Raw genomic sequence first — 14,353 nt, forward strand, 5'->3', positions numbered from 1 at the left:
ATGTATAGCATCGTCACGAGGTATTTGTGTTTATCAAAACAGAAGTAAATGTATGTTCCATCTCGTTTCGTGTTTGTGCGTATTCACTTGCCGAGACCGCCTTGTAACAGCTCGTTCGATTGAATTTCTCCTTGCCCTAATTGCTGAGACATTTCTAAACCTGCACCTTCTCCGCTTATATTCGTAACGTCGGCAGCTTGCTCTGCCTCTTCCGTACCTCCTCCGCACCAATTGGGATGGACTTCAACGTTTGCTTGTCTCAGAAAAGGTAACGCAAACTCACAGAAAAAATTGAACGTAATAACGTTCTCAACGCCGACGGTACGAATGGTTCCGATCGGGTCGCGAGTCACAGTTGATGACATCTCCAGCGCATTCGTAGAAAAAGACGACGTTGAAAAGAGAAAGAGGAGGAGGAAGAGTGGTGTCGTGTACAATAGCTTCATGATTATCGGCAAGTGTTTCCAATATAAAAATATTTTTTACACGCTCGTCAAATCCACAATTTTGAAATCGATGCTCCTCGGAGAGACAAACATTCCCATTTTCGTATAAATATTAAAGTTCTACGATCTGTTCTTTCTCGAACATGTCGTTCTTGGGATCCACTTGGAGTCGATGGTATCCTTTCGGATCTTGAGCGTCTACACTCTTATCATTCATAATGTCTCGGATTGCGCGCTGTACTTTCTTACTTTTCGACATGGCGGCGATGTTTCGTAAAATTTCTTCGTACGTCACTGCGGAACCCGCGTCGACGGTTTCTCCCGGGTCGGAATTCAACGGTATCGGTCTCGCTATTTTCCTCTTCTTCCCTGGTTTTTGTGGGTTTTCACCTTTCGCAATCTCCTCTCTGCACTCGCCTTTTTTCATCCCCGGCAAGTACATCAACATCGGTCCTTCATACCCTCCAGTCGCGCGCATCAAGGTCGTCGAATTCTTAATCCCGCCTTCGTCTACGAATCGATCCACATCGAAGACGACCATCCTCAGCAGCATTTCTTTCAAGTTTTGATCTTCTTCATACGCTCGAATAGCATCGCTCACTTTCCGCAGTATCTTCATTTGCGCAAACTGGAACTCCCCCACAGTGTTCGGTCTCGAGATCAACAACAACAAATCGATCGGACTGGTGTTAAAAATGCTCCCTTTCGTCTCGAAATCTTTCGGAACGATTTCAAAAAAGCCGTGCCTCTCTTCCACCTCCCTCGCGTCTTCGTACGACAACGGTTCCGTCATCAACGCGTTCTCTAAGTCGACTAAATCTGCATCATCGAGGTCTAAATGATTCAACGCGTTTGCCTCCAGTTTCTTGCGCTCCTCTTCGTCTTCTTTCCCGTTGTTCGTCCGCGGGTCGCCGCACGTCTTTTCGCACGTGTGTTTTCGCATGTTCTTGAACAACTCCGTTCGCTCAAATTTTTCCTTCTTTAAGTCCGCTTCGGAGACGTATCCACTCTCCGGTTCCTCGTCGAAACCTTCCACTTGGTTTTCAAAATCGCCGATAAACTTCTTCGCCTCCATCGTTTTGCGCAAGTACGTCTCCACGATATCGTCCGTGTGGTCTTGCACGTACGCGTCGCACGCTTTCCTCGTTCGCTTTTGCGTGTCCGACAACGCCAACAATTTACACGCGTGCTCGACTTCGTCTTCCACGAGTATCTCGTACGTGCCGTACGTGGACGCTTTCGTGGCGAAATCTGAGAGCAATCTCTCTCTTTCCAACTTCATCTGACTCTTAATCTTCGGCAGTAATCTCGCGTGCAGTTGCGAGACGACGCGATGACACGCCGCGCATTCCGCCGATCGAAGGCGCAAATTCAGATTTGCCAACGACGGGGCGACCACTCCTTCTTTAGAAGAAGAATAGAATTTGAACGCGGAAACCCCCAAAATGCTACTAATGCTGCTGCTGATAATAGTCATCATCATCATCGTCATCATCATCATCATCGTCATCATCATCGCAATAAATAAATATCTGTTGGGAAGTGAGTGACGAATTTTTGTCAAAAAGCTGCCCAAAAGGCTGCAGGGAAATAAAAAGCGAGAGATTAAACAAAACCAACGCGATGATCAGAGAGTATATTTGAATGCAACAATAACAAAAGGAGGAAGAATTACGTCGTCTCGTCATCAAACAGACGCGTTATTAGTAGTATTCGTGCAGCACAAAAACATACACGCGTTGTTATTATTATCGCGGCTCGCCGAGCGCGCCGACTTTTTGCTTTTTTTTATTCTCGTCCACCAAACACGCCGCGAAACCAATCGCTAACTCTTTTTCGACGAGATCTTTCCCGATGAACACGAGCTTTGAGCGCCTTATTTCGCCTTCCGCCCACGGCCTATCTGGCATGCCTTCGAACAAGGCGTGGACGCCTTGGAAAACGTAGCGTTCGTCGCAGCCTTCGATGCTTAAAACGCCCTTCATTCGAAAGAGCGTTTCCCATCGATCGTTTAATAAAACGCCGAGCCAGTCGTTGATTTTATCCAAATCGACGTCACCGTCCAAGACGAGAGAGACAGAGCCGACGGCATCGTCGTGGTGGGTGTGGGAGTGACCGTGGGAGTGGGAGTGCGAAGGGTCGTTGCAAATGACTTCGCCGGATTCGACGAGCGCGTCGTGCGAGTGACCGTGCGAGTGCGAGTGCGAAGGATCGTTGCACTCAATCTCTCCGGATTCCACCATGGCGTCGTGGGAGTGACCGTGTTCGTGTTCGTGTTCGTGTTCGTCGTGCGAATGTCCGTGACCATCTTTTTGTTGTTGTTGTTGTTGTTGTTCTTTTCCCATGACTGCTTCTTGCACTTTTTCTAAATCAAACCCACCAATTCCGAGTGTAAAATCCAACGGCACTTTCGCTTTCGTCGCCCTTTGAATCTCCGCCAACGCGTTAATCTCCCTTATGCGTCTGTGTAACCCGTTCAACTCTGTCTCGTCCGTGACCAAATCCGTTTTATTCAACACGATTCGATCCGCAAACGCGATTTGCTCCAACGCTTCGTTGACCACCCCGTCTGGTTTCACTTCGTCCAAGTGTAAGTGCGCGTGTTTCGCGTCCACCAACGTCACCACCCCGTCCACGCGAAAATTTTCCAACAGCGCGTGCTCTAAATAAAACGTCTGTATAATCGGCGCCGGATTGGCTAATCCGGTCGTTTCAATCACCACGTGATCAAACTCTCCTTTTCGTGTGTCGTGTAATTTGGTCAGCATCTCCACCAAATCGCCTCTCACCGAGCAGCACAAGCACCCGTTGTTTAATAATAAAATGTCCTCGGTTTCCGATTTCTCTCGGTGGACGATTTCGCCGTCGATGTCGATTTCACCGAACTCGTTCTCGATGACGACGATTTTTTTCCCGTGTTCTTGCGTCAAGATGTGGTTTAACAACGTCGTTTTCCCGCTCCCGAGGAATCCGGTTAAAACGGTGATTGGAATTCTTTCGTCGTCTTTTTTGTTCAACGAGTTGTTGTTCGTGTTGTTGTCTTCGGTTTGTTGTTCTTGTTCCCTCGTCGCCGCCCGCGCGGATCGTCGTCGTCGTCGTCCTCCTCCTTCTCGAGCATTCAAAGAAGCCAACGTTCTCCTCTCCGGACACATCATTCTGTCTTCGTTTTTCTTGGATGCTTTGGAAAAACGAGGAGCTTCACAAGAGCGCAAAATAGAAGCGCCTCCTCTGGCTCCGAATACTACGAGCGATGCTGCGCTCATTTTCTTCCGCAAAAGAGGGTTAAAAGTGGTGTTTAAGTGTGTGTATGCGTGTGCCAATTCTGTTAAATTTTGAAGCATTTTTGGGGGAAGTTTGCCCTCTTTGGCGGCTGCATTTTGCTCCATTTCTACGAGCGACACATACATTAACACACTTTTGCTCGCGTTATTATTAAGGAAAGAGAGATATACTAATAACAAAAATGTTGTTCGGAGGAGGAGCTTTAGCGGCGCAGAGGGGGACATCATCGGCTGCGTGTTCTTCTTCTGTTTCTGCGGCGTCGTTAAAAACTGTGAATTTGACGAACGGCCGAAAGACGAGTCACTTGTACTCGTCGTCTTCTTCTTCTTCTTCTTCTTCTTCTTCGGCTTGGACAAAGACCAGAATGTCGTCGGTTTCCTCCTCCTCCTCCTCCTCCTCTTCCTCCGCAATGCGGATGCTTTCCTCGAGAACGCGTGTGAGTGGTAATGGCGCGCACTTCCTCGCCATCGAGCGTACTAAGAGTAGTAGTGTTAGGAATAAGAATAATAAGACGAGAAAATTGTTGGTTGTGAAAGAAATCGTCTGCGCGGACCCGAGAAGAGTCGCGCGAGTGCAACAACAAATGCGACGAGAGATTGGAAATATGTTCCAAAACGACGCGAAAATCAAAGGGATGTTGAACCCGGACGTGAAATTCGGGGTGGACGTGAACAGCACGACGTTAGCGACGGTGGCGGATTGCGAGGTATCGAACGACTTGCAAGTGGTAAAAGTCTACGTCTCGGTCCTCGGCGACGAGAGAGGGAAGAAAAACGCCATGAAAGGCTTGCAAAAGCTCGAAGGGTACGTGAGAGGTAAAATCGGCTCGAAGATCTCCCTGAGATTAACTCCGGAAGTCCGATTCGTGTTGGACGAAAGCTTCGAGCGAGGGCAAAAAGTAAACTCGATTTTAGACGTCTTGAGAGAGGAACGCGAAAGAGGATCTTCGTCGTCCTCAAACGCAACGAAAGAAGAGATGATGGCGATCGAAGATACCATCGCGGAGAGAGGAGACGACGAAGAGGAGTGGTTAGAGGACGACGAGGACGAAGTTTTCGAGGAAGACGAGCAAGAGGTGGTGATTAAACCTTTGAGGAGGAAGAAAAATTGAGATTGAAAAGAAAGAGAGAGAAGAGCGCATATACGTAACAAGACCAGACAGTGGTAGACGAAGAGAGAGAGAGAGAGAGAAAAACACGCATTTATGTATTCGTACGCTCTAGCACAACAGTGTATTGCTTTAAAACAACCAGTTTAACATGTAAATATATATCTCGCGCCATTCTGAGCTCAATTCCCCCCTTTTCATATATTCCCCTCGTGTTGTACTCCAGTCCTCAGAATTTAATAACATTTCTCCTTCGAGACAGTCACCAACCATGCCTCCACCCCCTCATCCACCTCCCCCATCGAAGAAGAAGAGGAAATACAAGCGACCAAAGTCGTCGTACTTCTTCTGGCTTGGCGTGTTGTCCATTTTTTTCGGCGTCGAGTTGTTGCAGAATTTTGCGCGATATTTTATCGCGAAAAATCCATCCGCACTCCGAGCGACGGAGTATCACGAGAGCGGAATGACGATGACGTCGCTGACGCATCGCGACGATGATGATACTAAATATAATAATAAGAATGTCGACGAGAGCAGTCGAAAGAAGGATATTTTGATCTCTTCTTCCGATGATGAAACCACGGCTTCTTCTTCAACAAATGCAGCACTTCTTCGACAACACGAAACGAGCAACAGAGGAAGCCCTCAAGCCGCGATGAAGAACAACAACGCGTGTCGATGCGCGGACGACGACACAAAATCCATCCATTGTAACGTGAATTACCCCGAGGAGTCCGCGGTAGCCGCATCGTGTGTGTTTAGAAATCAAACGCGATCAGTCGTGTATGCGTACGTGAAGAACGCGCTCGCCGCGTCTTCGTCGCCGCGAGAGGAGGATTTTAGAGGCGTGACGAGGCGGCAAAGAGAAGCTCGTCTTCTTCGACGATTGAACAACGCCATAGATTATATCAGAGGGAATCACGAGAGCGAAGAAAGTGTGAGAAGAAAGTTAGGTTTGACCGAGGAAGAGATGCGCGCGGCGAAGGACGTAGTTCGGATCGAGTTGGCGGGCGCCAAGGCTATTTTAGGAAAAATCCCGCAGCTCATCGTGCCGAGTAAATTTGGAGCGACGGATTTAAGCAGAGATATGTTTTATACGAAAATGAATTGGGCGAGAATTCGAGATAAATACGATGGTTTTTTTAACGAGGAGAGTTCGGATATGTTGCCTTTCAACGAGGAGGAGTTTACAAAGCTGAGAGTGTTTGAGACATGCGCGGTAGTTGGGAATTCAGGATCGCTTTTGAAATCGAGTTTAGGGGTAGATATTGATTCGCACGATGCGGTCTTTCGTTTGAATAACGCTCCAGCAGGAAATGGCATGATGATGAATGGAGGAGAGAGCTTTGAGAACAGTAATGGTAGATTGATGCGGGACGTGGGCGGAAAAATAACGGTGCGCGTGTTAAATAAAAAATGGACCGAAAAGTGGAGTTTAGAGAGCGAGAGTAAAATCACTGAACGCTTGGAAGCCGATTTGGAAACCAACGAGAAAGTTCTATACATCGCTTCGCGGTGTAACGTGAAGGAGTTTACTAAGTTTTGCAAAAACACGGTCAAGAGGAGACCAAATTTCGTGAAGGCGTTGTTTTTGACTTCGCGAGCGAATTCGCACGCGGCGAAACTTTTGTCAATTTTTCGTCGGGGCATCTCCGAGATTCTTTCGCCAGTGGTAAATTACAAACCAAGCGACGCGTTCAAGTTCAATGGTGGTGATTCGAGCGATAGAAGTGGTGCTGGCTTCGATGCCACCTTGGATATTTTCAAAGGTGGTAACGCCCCTTCGACTGGATTTTTGACCGCATACATGGCGCTTCAATTCTGCGGTAACGAAAGAGGAGGAGGAGGAAGACGAGGGGCGGCGGTTTCGGTTTTCGGTTTTAGTGCAGATGAGTGTAAAGTGCACGGGTGCAAAACGAGTGGAGCGTACCACTACTTCCCTAAAGAACGCGGCGAAGCGAACTACGAACCTCGAGCGCACCCGTCTCACGCGTTCGACTTGGAAGCGATGGTCTTGCGAGGCATGGAAGAGAGCGGCTACTTGGCGTATCATTAAATAGAATAGTAATATAGTACTAGGTAGTAAATTATAACAAAATGAGTAAGTACAAAATAGTATGAAGTTATATACAAGTTATTTATATACAGACCGTGATCGTCAACTCACGGCGCAGCACTGCTTCTTTTCCTCCTCCTCCTTCTCCTTTGACGAAGAAAACGACGACGCCGAAGAGTCCAAAGAGAGAGTCGGATACGCTCTCTTTCGCTTCGTTCGAGCGTTCTCCTCTTCCTCTTCTTTTGATCTTTTGCTTCCTCTTTTCCTCCTCTTTTCAACGATCTGTAGTATCGACCGGATCTCTTCTCGTACTTCTTCTTCTTCTTCTTTGACGTCGGGGTCGTCTCTTCGTTTTTTAACCAAAGTAGTATTTTCTGATGACGATGATGCTTTCACGTCGTCGCTTTTCAAAGTCAACAACAATTTTTTTCGTCTTTTTCTCTTCCTTTCCTCTCGAATGGCTTTTTCCACGGTCGCGTCGAAGCGACTGTAAATAATCAGATTTCTTTGCATCTTTCTTAGGTGTCTTCTTCCCACCGAGGACGACGACGACGATTCACCACCACCACCGCCAAATGGTGACGCGTACGCTATTTGTAAGAGAAGCGTTTCCAAACGCGCGTGTTCGACCTCGTTCGCGACCGAAGCGACGCCATTTCTTTTCGACGAATGTGCGCATGGCGCCATTTGTATCTAAGCGAGGGAAAATTAAAAGACGCAAAAAGAATTCTTAATTAAAGCGCGCGCGCGCGCTTTACGACTTTCGCGTCGTCGATACACGCGCAAAGACTCTCTCACGATGCGAATAACAAACCCTAAGAAGCGCAAGTTATTTTGCCTTGATTCGGGCCTTATCGTTTTATTCGTGCGGTCTCAAAAATCGCGCGCTTTGTATTAAATTGTGCGTCAAAAAGGTGTCACCAAAGGTCTTTTTCTTTTGATACGCTTGCGTGGCAGCGCGAGGAATAATTTCTAGAGGAGGATATTTTTGACAAACGAAAACGAATAGACGCCTTCTCGCTTCTTGATTGGCGGGGTGTTTCGCTTTTTTGTTTTGGTGGTGATGGGCTTGTTTGTCGAGTGGTGATGGAGCAAGAGATATTTACTAACTACTCTTTTTTCTTTCAGAAAATATCACAACAACCTCCCTAACGCGGAGTGACACTTACTCTTTAAAATGCTCACGGCTTCTTTGAAAATGACGTCTGGTTTCCTCGCGCCGACGGATTCGATGGTGAAGATGTAGTGATCTCGCTTTTTCAAGACGGCTATTTTGGAATCCCAACCGGATTCGCCGGAGAGCTCGCGAATGCGCTCTAAGCACAAGTCGCATCCTCGGATGGATTTGATTTTGACTTCGGCTTTCTCGCCGGAACCCTTGAGTTCAAAGCACTTGTGGTTTGGGATCGGGTCGCTGCACTCGCTCATGAAAACTTTCGCGTCGGCGCCGACGATTGGTTTTTTGAAGTATACGGTCGGGACGAGACGGTACCAGCACGTGCCAACCGGGGAGAATTTCGCGTGGTCGGCACCGATGGATTTCATGCAGTGCGCTTCGAGCTCAATCTCTTGTCCGGGGACGAGTTTTGCGAGGAGAATGTCGTCGTGGACGGTTTTGATGCCCTCTTTCCCGAATTTCGTCTCCTGCGACGTGGAGAAGTTGCTAAACGTTTTGATTTTCTTTTTCTTCCTTTTTTTCTTTTCGTCGTCGTCGCTCATGTCGTCGTCGTCTTCATCATCATCATCATCATCATCATCATCATCATCCGCGCCTTCACCGCCTTGACTTTCGTCTTCCAACTCCGATCCTTTCGGTAACCACACTAAATCTCTCGAATATACTTTTTCGTGTAAAATCGAATCCGGCAGGATGTTCCCGCTCGCGTCTCTCTCCTTTTGACACTTCACGTGCAGTTTAAACACGATCGTGTTCTTCTCGTTCAATAAATCTGTGTGCGTATCTTTATCGAAACTCTCAAATTCGTTCGGATCGGCTAAAATAGGCACTAAACCTAACCTATGCGCGAAAATTTCATCCGCAATCACGCTCGTGTTTTGTCGAAAGTATACCCTCTCGATCGCCATGGACGGCACTTCGGATATGATAATCCTCCTAAACGCGTTCGCGAACGCCGCAGATATCCCTTCCATTTCAAACTCCAACGTGTGCGTCGATTCGTTATTCTCCGTGACTTTAATCGTAAAATTTTTCCGAAACTGTTCCAGCGAAAACGCATCTTCGTCTTCCTCCGTCGCCGCTGCGCCACCACTGTACGCGTTAAAGTACGCTCTCTCTTGCGTGTGTTTATTTTCAGCGAAACCAACGGAGACGAATTTCTTTTGCATCTCCAAGTGCGAGGCTATTTTCTCCTCCGCCACTTTCTCCGTCGTCGTCGTCCCTTTGTTGGACGACGACGATGGGGGGTTCGTTTTCTTCTTCGCCGCTGGCATGATTAAATTCCGGCGGCGTCACGAATGTATGTGACTCTTCTGCCCCTCTCTTCTAAAACGCCGTGGTATCCTTTCGCTCTCGATCAAAAAGTCGCGCGCGAAATAAAAGAGCGGCGAATATTCTTCTTCTTCTTCCGCGATGACTTCTTTTCTCCTCCTCTCTCTCTCTCAAGTCTCTCTCTTTCTCTGTGTGAGTAAGTAAGTGTGTGCGTGTGATGCGCGTAAAAGCAGAAAAGACTGACGCGAAAAATTTCTCACAAAACAAAAAGCCAAAGAGAATAATAATCTCAACGCTTTTTTTTTTATCTCGCGATGGTTTTTCTCTCTTTTCACACAACACACAAAGACAGACACAAACAGAAAGAAGTGGGAGAAGAAGAGGGAGACGACGACGACGTGGAGCGATTGCGGAGGATTCTCACGTGCGTGCCGTGTGAAGACGACGTCGTGACGAAGCAAAATCATCAGATGCGAGAAGAGGAAACGGCATGTATTGCTAAAGGAGTGAGTTTGAGGAAGAGAGGGCACGAGTGCGATGTTTGCGAGAAGGTGTTTGTTAGTCCATCCAAGTTGGCCATACATATGCGCATGCACACGAAGGAGAAACCGTACGAATGTGATGTTTGCGATAAAGCTTTTCGTGAATCTGAAAATTTGAAAGTCCACGTGCGTATGCACACGAACGAGAAACCGTACGAGTGCGATGTGTGCGAGAAGCGTTTTAGTCAATCTAGTAATTTGCAAAACCACGCGCGCAACGTTCATTAGCTCATTAATAGTCATATTGTACCATATGCATTTGCCTTACATTCCGAGTGAATCGAACGAACGTTATTATTTCCCGCTTTTAAAACTCTTCGTCTTTCGTCTTCTTCTTCTTCTTCTTCTTACTTCCTCTCAGTGCACATATTTTTGCCATTTTTTAACATCGCGAATTTCCTGGAAAACAGATCAAAAACACAAGACAATTTCTCGTCATTTCTTTCAACACCAAAAGTACATTTACGTTTTCTGCACATATCATCATCACGGGAAGCGTTGAAGAAGAGGCTCATAAATGAAGGAACGAGCGACCGAAGGAACAACCTTATTGACATCATCATCATCATCATCGACAAAAGCAATGAAAACGACGACGACGAAAACGTCTGTATATTCCGGGAACATGCACCGAAGTTCCCTCCACGCGCACTACGAGACGGGACAATATGTGAAAAACCAAACCTTCTTGGAAGACGAGGAATACTCTCGCGCGTTAGATTGCATCGTGAAAGGGTGCGCGGACGTTCTGTTGCGAGACTCGGAAGGGAGGATTTTAATCGGGTACAGGAACGTGGAACCGGCGGCGAACGGGCCGTGGTTTATCGGCGGGAGGATTAAAGTTGGCGATTCGGTGTTCGAAGCGGCGAGAATAAACGTGAAACGAGAGTGTAAAATAGATATCGAAGAGACAAGATTTGAAGTCGTGCACACGTCCACGCACGTGTGGGCGAAGAGGAAACAAGCGCCGAGCGAGAATGGTACCGGAGACGTGATTGTGGTGTCCACGGCGACGATTACGGACGAGGAGAAAGCGAACGTGGAGATGGTGAATACCGAGTACGACGGGTACGCGTGGAAAACGCCGGAAGAGGTCATTAGCGGCGAAGAGTATCATCCGGCGTTGAAAAATGCGGTGAAGGCGATGTTTTTTAGCATGAGACAAAACGATTTGATCGCGGCGGTGAGAGAGGGTAAGAGCGACGGTGAAATTGCCAAATTAGCTCGCGAGGCGTTCGCGGAGAAGTAAATAAAAAAAGGTCACTCACGCCTTACTTACTAAGTAGTAGCATCTCGTGTTTGTACATTTGACATTTAATGATGAAGTATAATTTTTATTATAGTAACAGTGTGTTTTACATTTTGATGAATTTCTTCGCGGTGACGGCTCGAGACGCTCGCGTCGCGCGGGGTGCCGATTTCTCTTTCGAAGGCGGCGGCGCTTTCTTCTTTCCCTTCATTTTCTCCGCGACTGCAGCGGCGGCTCTCGATGCGGGCTTTGTGGCCGTCTTCTTTGCTGCCGGGACCGGTAGCGCCTCTTCTTTTTCTCGTTCTCGTCTCGCTGTCGCGGTTCCCGTCGTTGCTGCTTTCGTCGTCGTCGTCGTCGTCTCCTTCGGCGCTGCTTTGTCTTTCGCAGCTGCCACAGCCGACGACGCTTTTTTCTTTTTCTTTGCCTCGCCCTTGTCGTCGAATAAGTTTTGCAACGCTTCGTAGTTGATTTTCGATGATACGCCGCGTTTCTTGATGAGGACCGTTTGCGCAGCCACGGCGGCGTTTTCCGCTCGTTGATACTTCTCTTCTTTTTTCTTCGTGTTGTATTTCCTTCTCGGTGGTTGATTGGATTCTCGAGCAGCCGCATCCTTGCTCGCCGCCTCTTTCGCCGCTTGCGATTCTAAATAGTCTTTGTTCATTTCCGACCAAATGACGCGTTTCAAGTTGACTTGTTCTTGATTGTTCATGTACTCGTTGATGTCCTCGTCTTCTATATCCGAGCACACGTCTCTCATTTCCTCTTCGTCGTTGGTTGGCGTGTCGACTCCGTTTTCCGTTTTGCCCTCTTCCTTCTTTACGTCCGGGTTATTCAACTTCCTCAGCGCCTCTTCGTTCTTTTTGATTTTATCGTTGAAGGAGGTTCCCGGCAGCGGCGGTTCCTTATTCACTTTGTATTTTCTGATGTTTTCAGCTGCTTCCTTCTTCGCCTTCTCGGCTTTATTGTCTACTTCTATCTTGACTGTATTTTCCGGAGGCGTAAAGTCTTCGTTACCGAGCAATATCAAGTCGTGCGATGGGTAAAGCGTGTTTAAATGCTCCAAAGCGCCGTCGTCGAAGCATCCTAAATTGATCAAATAGTGCATTATTTCGAGCCGAATATCTTTGGTAAACTCGCCGATATCGTCTCGGAAGTGCTCTCTCAAAACGCATCCTTTCGCTTTACCGTGAACAAACGGTAAACAATGCGTTTCCGCCGGCTTTGTACCAACAATTCTCTTCAAAACTTTCTCCGCTTCGATCATAAACTTAAACGGCGGCTCTTTCAAAACGACGCGTTGCACTTGCACTTGGCGAATAACCTGCGGCGGTCGTCGTTCTTCGATTTGGGTTTGAGCTGCCGCCGTGGCATTAGCGGCACCCGCGGCAGGCGCTGAGCTTTGCACGACGCCAGCGATCATTGCAAACTCGTTAATTTCGCCCTCTAAAAGTGCGCCTTCAAATTCAGCTTGAACTTCCGCCTGGCCGGCTTCAAAATTTGCGATTCGTAAAATCCTCGGTTGGAGTTGTTCCATGTCTCGTTTTTTCTGCGCGGCGGTAAACGCCGGGGGATCCATCCCACCCAAAAAAGTTGTTCCACCGGAAACCTTCACGTAATCAATGTAGCACGCTCGACACATGCCGTGTTGAAAGTGCTCGGGCATGTTGTCGTCGTCCCTGTGTTTGCACGTCAGCGTCGTCGATCCGCTACAGATGAGATCTTGTTGCTCTTTACTTCCAATAAAGTCGTCGTTTTCATACTTTTGGGCTTGCGCGTCGAATTCTTCCACCGACAACAGCGCCGCCGGCGTTGAGCTAAACTCCGTGATTCTTTTCTTCAACGTTTGCTCGCCGATGTGTACGATCGAAACTACGTCACTTTTCGATCGATCGAAGCCGTGAACGTGTGAGGCGACCCAAAGCGCGGCGCCGCAAATCCCAGCCGGACGACGTCCAGTTTGCATCCAATCCCGCTTCATAGAAGCTACGAGCCTTAGCGCGGTGTTTGACACCGAGTGCACTCTCTTCCCTAAATTCATCTTATCCGCAAACCTGTGAATAAACAACGAAGGATCAATCGGTCTTTGCATCAACGGATGTTGCTCCAATCGCATCAATCGACAGAGCTGTAAAAATACCCCACCCAAAACGTACACGTTCGTTTGTAGAACGTCCGAAAAATCAATCAACATGTACGGTCGATTCTCTTGTCTGCACACGACGTACAAACACGCCCCGGCGACTTGCGCCGTCCTTCGTCCTCTCGTGAAGTTTCTCGACACCGCGATTTTATACAATCTGTGCGCCGAAGTCGTGATGTCCTCTCTCGGTTTCATCGCCAGTCGATCCGCGATTTGGTTAATCTCCTGTTTTCCTTTATTCACCGTCTTCTCGTGCGAATCTATTTGTAACCCAAACACTCTCCCACCTCTGGTCGGTCTCCCGACTGAGTGCGCTATACCCGATTCCGGGACAAAGTTCCCATCCACTTGAATCGCCCCACCGCTGGTTTTCGAAAACGTTGGATCCGTGCTAAAGACGGAATCGTCCAGAATCTTACCGCACACCGTGCAACACGTGAATCCATTCGCGTCGTTCACTTCCGCGACGACGTCAGATTTGCACTGCGAACAGTACTGAGGGATCATCTTTTCTTTTTATTTTGCTCCTTGAATTCGCGCCGAATTTGATTTACACAATTCTCTCAATCTCTCAATCTCTCTTTTTTGTTTTGTTCAGGTGTTTTTTGCGATGATGCGACGGAGAAGCGGCGAAGAGTTGCTCACCTTTCTCTCTCTCTCTCTTTCTCTCCCTTCTCTGTGATGTAGTAATAATATAATATATGCGTGTGTGTTGTTGTTGTGTTCTGATGAAAAAAAAATTGGATTGGAGCAAACGGAACAAAAGCACTTGAAAAAGCAGAAGAGAGTTGCATCTAGAGACCAGGAGAGACCCGTCGCACGAAACAACAAACAAAACGAAAGTGGACGAAAAATCTGACGAGAACGCAGCTGATCCAACGATACAAAAAAGGAAGAAAAGCAGCTCGTGTGTGGGAGAAGAAGTTATCTCCTTCTCATTCGCGCACAAATCTTTCTTTCAAAAAGCGCGCGCGCGCCAAAAGTGGTGAAAGTGTGTTTTTGGTCGTTGGAAAGTATCATCTTTGGGATCTCACTCTTACTCGCACTCTCGTGGTCGTAAAAGAGAAAGAGATCGCGCCGG

At 47.7% G+C, this 14,353-nt stretch overlaps 8 protein-coding genes across 8 annotated transcripts; 4 read left to right on the forward strand and 4 right to left on the reverse strand.

The window, feature by feature from the left end:
* Positions 1–558: 558 nt before the first annotated feature.
* Bathy04g03190 (predicted protein) lies at positions 559–1,956 on the reverse strand (the record flags this gene model as incomplete). The annotated part of the gene is made up of 1 exon (XM_007513811.1): positions 559–1,956. The coding sequence occupies one exon, from the start codon at positions 1,954–1,956 to the stop codon at positions 559–561; it is 1,398 nt and encodes a 465-aa protein (XP_007513873.1).
* Positions 1,957–2,194: 238 nt separating this feature from the next.
* On the reverse strand, positions 2,195–3,832 carry Bathy04g03200 (predicted protein; the record flags this gene model as incomplete). The annotated part of the gene is made up of 1 exon (XM_007513332.1): positions 2,195–3,832. The coding sequence occupies one exon, from the start codon at positions 3,830–3,832 to the stop codon at positions 2,195–2,197; it is 1,638 nt and encodes a 545-aa protein (XP_007513394.1).
* A 305-nt stretch (positions 3,833–4,137) lies between these two features.
* On the forward strand, positions 4,138–4,839 carry Bathy04g03210 (ribosome-binding factor A; the record flags this gene model as incomplete). Its single annotated transcript, XM_007513756.1, has 1 exon — positions 4,138–4,839. One exon carries the CDS (start codon positions 4,138–4,140, stop codon positions 4,837–4,839), a length of 702 nt encoding a protein of 233 aa, XP_007513818.1.
* A 268-nt stretch (positions 4,840–5,107) lies between these two features.
* Bathy04g03220 (unknown protein) lies at positions 5,108–6,892 on the forward strand (the record flags this gene model as incomplete). Its single annotated transcript, XM_007513476.1, has 1 exon — positions 5,108–6,892. The coding sequence occupies one exon, from the start codon at positions 5,108–5,110 to the stop codon at positions 6,890–6,892; it is 1,785 nt and encodes a 594-aa protein (XP_007513538.1).
* A 1,134-nt stretch (positions 6,893–8,026) lies between these two features.
* Positions 8,027–9,343, reverse strand: Bathy04g03230 (DNA-directed RNA polymerases I and III subunit RPAC1; the record flags this gene model as incomplete). The annotated part of the gene is made up of 1 exon (XM_007513456.1): positions 8,027–9,343. The coding sequence occupies one exon, from the start codon at positions 9,341–9,343 to the stop codon at positions 8,027–8,029; it is 1,317 nt and encodes a 438-aa protein (XP_007513518.1).
* A 312-nt stretch (positions 9,344–9,655) lies between these two features.
* Positions 9,656–10,111, forward strand: Bathy04g03240 (the record flags this gene model as incomplete). Its single annotated transcript, XM_007513638.1, has 1 exon — positions 9,656–10,111. The coding sequence occupies one exon, from the start codon at positions 9,656–9,658 to the stop codon at positions 10,109–10,111; it is 456 nt and encodes a 151-aa protein (XP_007513700.1).
* A 289-nt stretch (positions 10,112–10,400) lies between these two features.
* On the forward strand, positions 10,401–11,132 carry Bathy04g03250 (predicted protein; the record flags this gene model as incomplete). Its single annotated transcript, XM_007513550.1, has 1 exon — positions 10,401–11,132. One exon carries the CDS (start codon positions 10,401–10,403, stop codon positions 11,130–11,132), a length of 732 nt encoding a protein of 243 aa, XP_007513612.1.
* A 106-nt stretch (positions 11,133–11,238) lies between these two features.
* Positions 11,239–13,779, reverse strand: Bathy04g03260 (predicted protein; the record flags this gene model as incomplete). Its single annotated transcript, XM_007513772.1, has 1 exon — positions 11,239–13,779. One exon carries the CDS (start codon positions 13,777–13,779, stop codon positions 11,239–11,241), a length of 2,541 nt encoding a protein of 846 aa, XP_007513834.1.
* Positions 13,780–14,353: the final 574 nt, after the last annotated feature.

The sequence above is a fragment of the Bathycoccus prasinos genome, assembly GCF_002220235.1.
Source record: "Bathycoccus prasinos genomic : Chromosome_4".
Classification (NCBI taxonomy): Eukaryota; Viridiplantae; Chlorophyta; class Mamiellophyceae; order Mamiellales; family Bathycoccaceae; genus Bathycoccus; species Bathycoccus prasinos.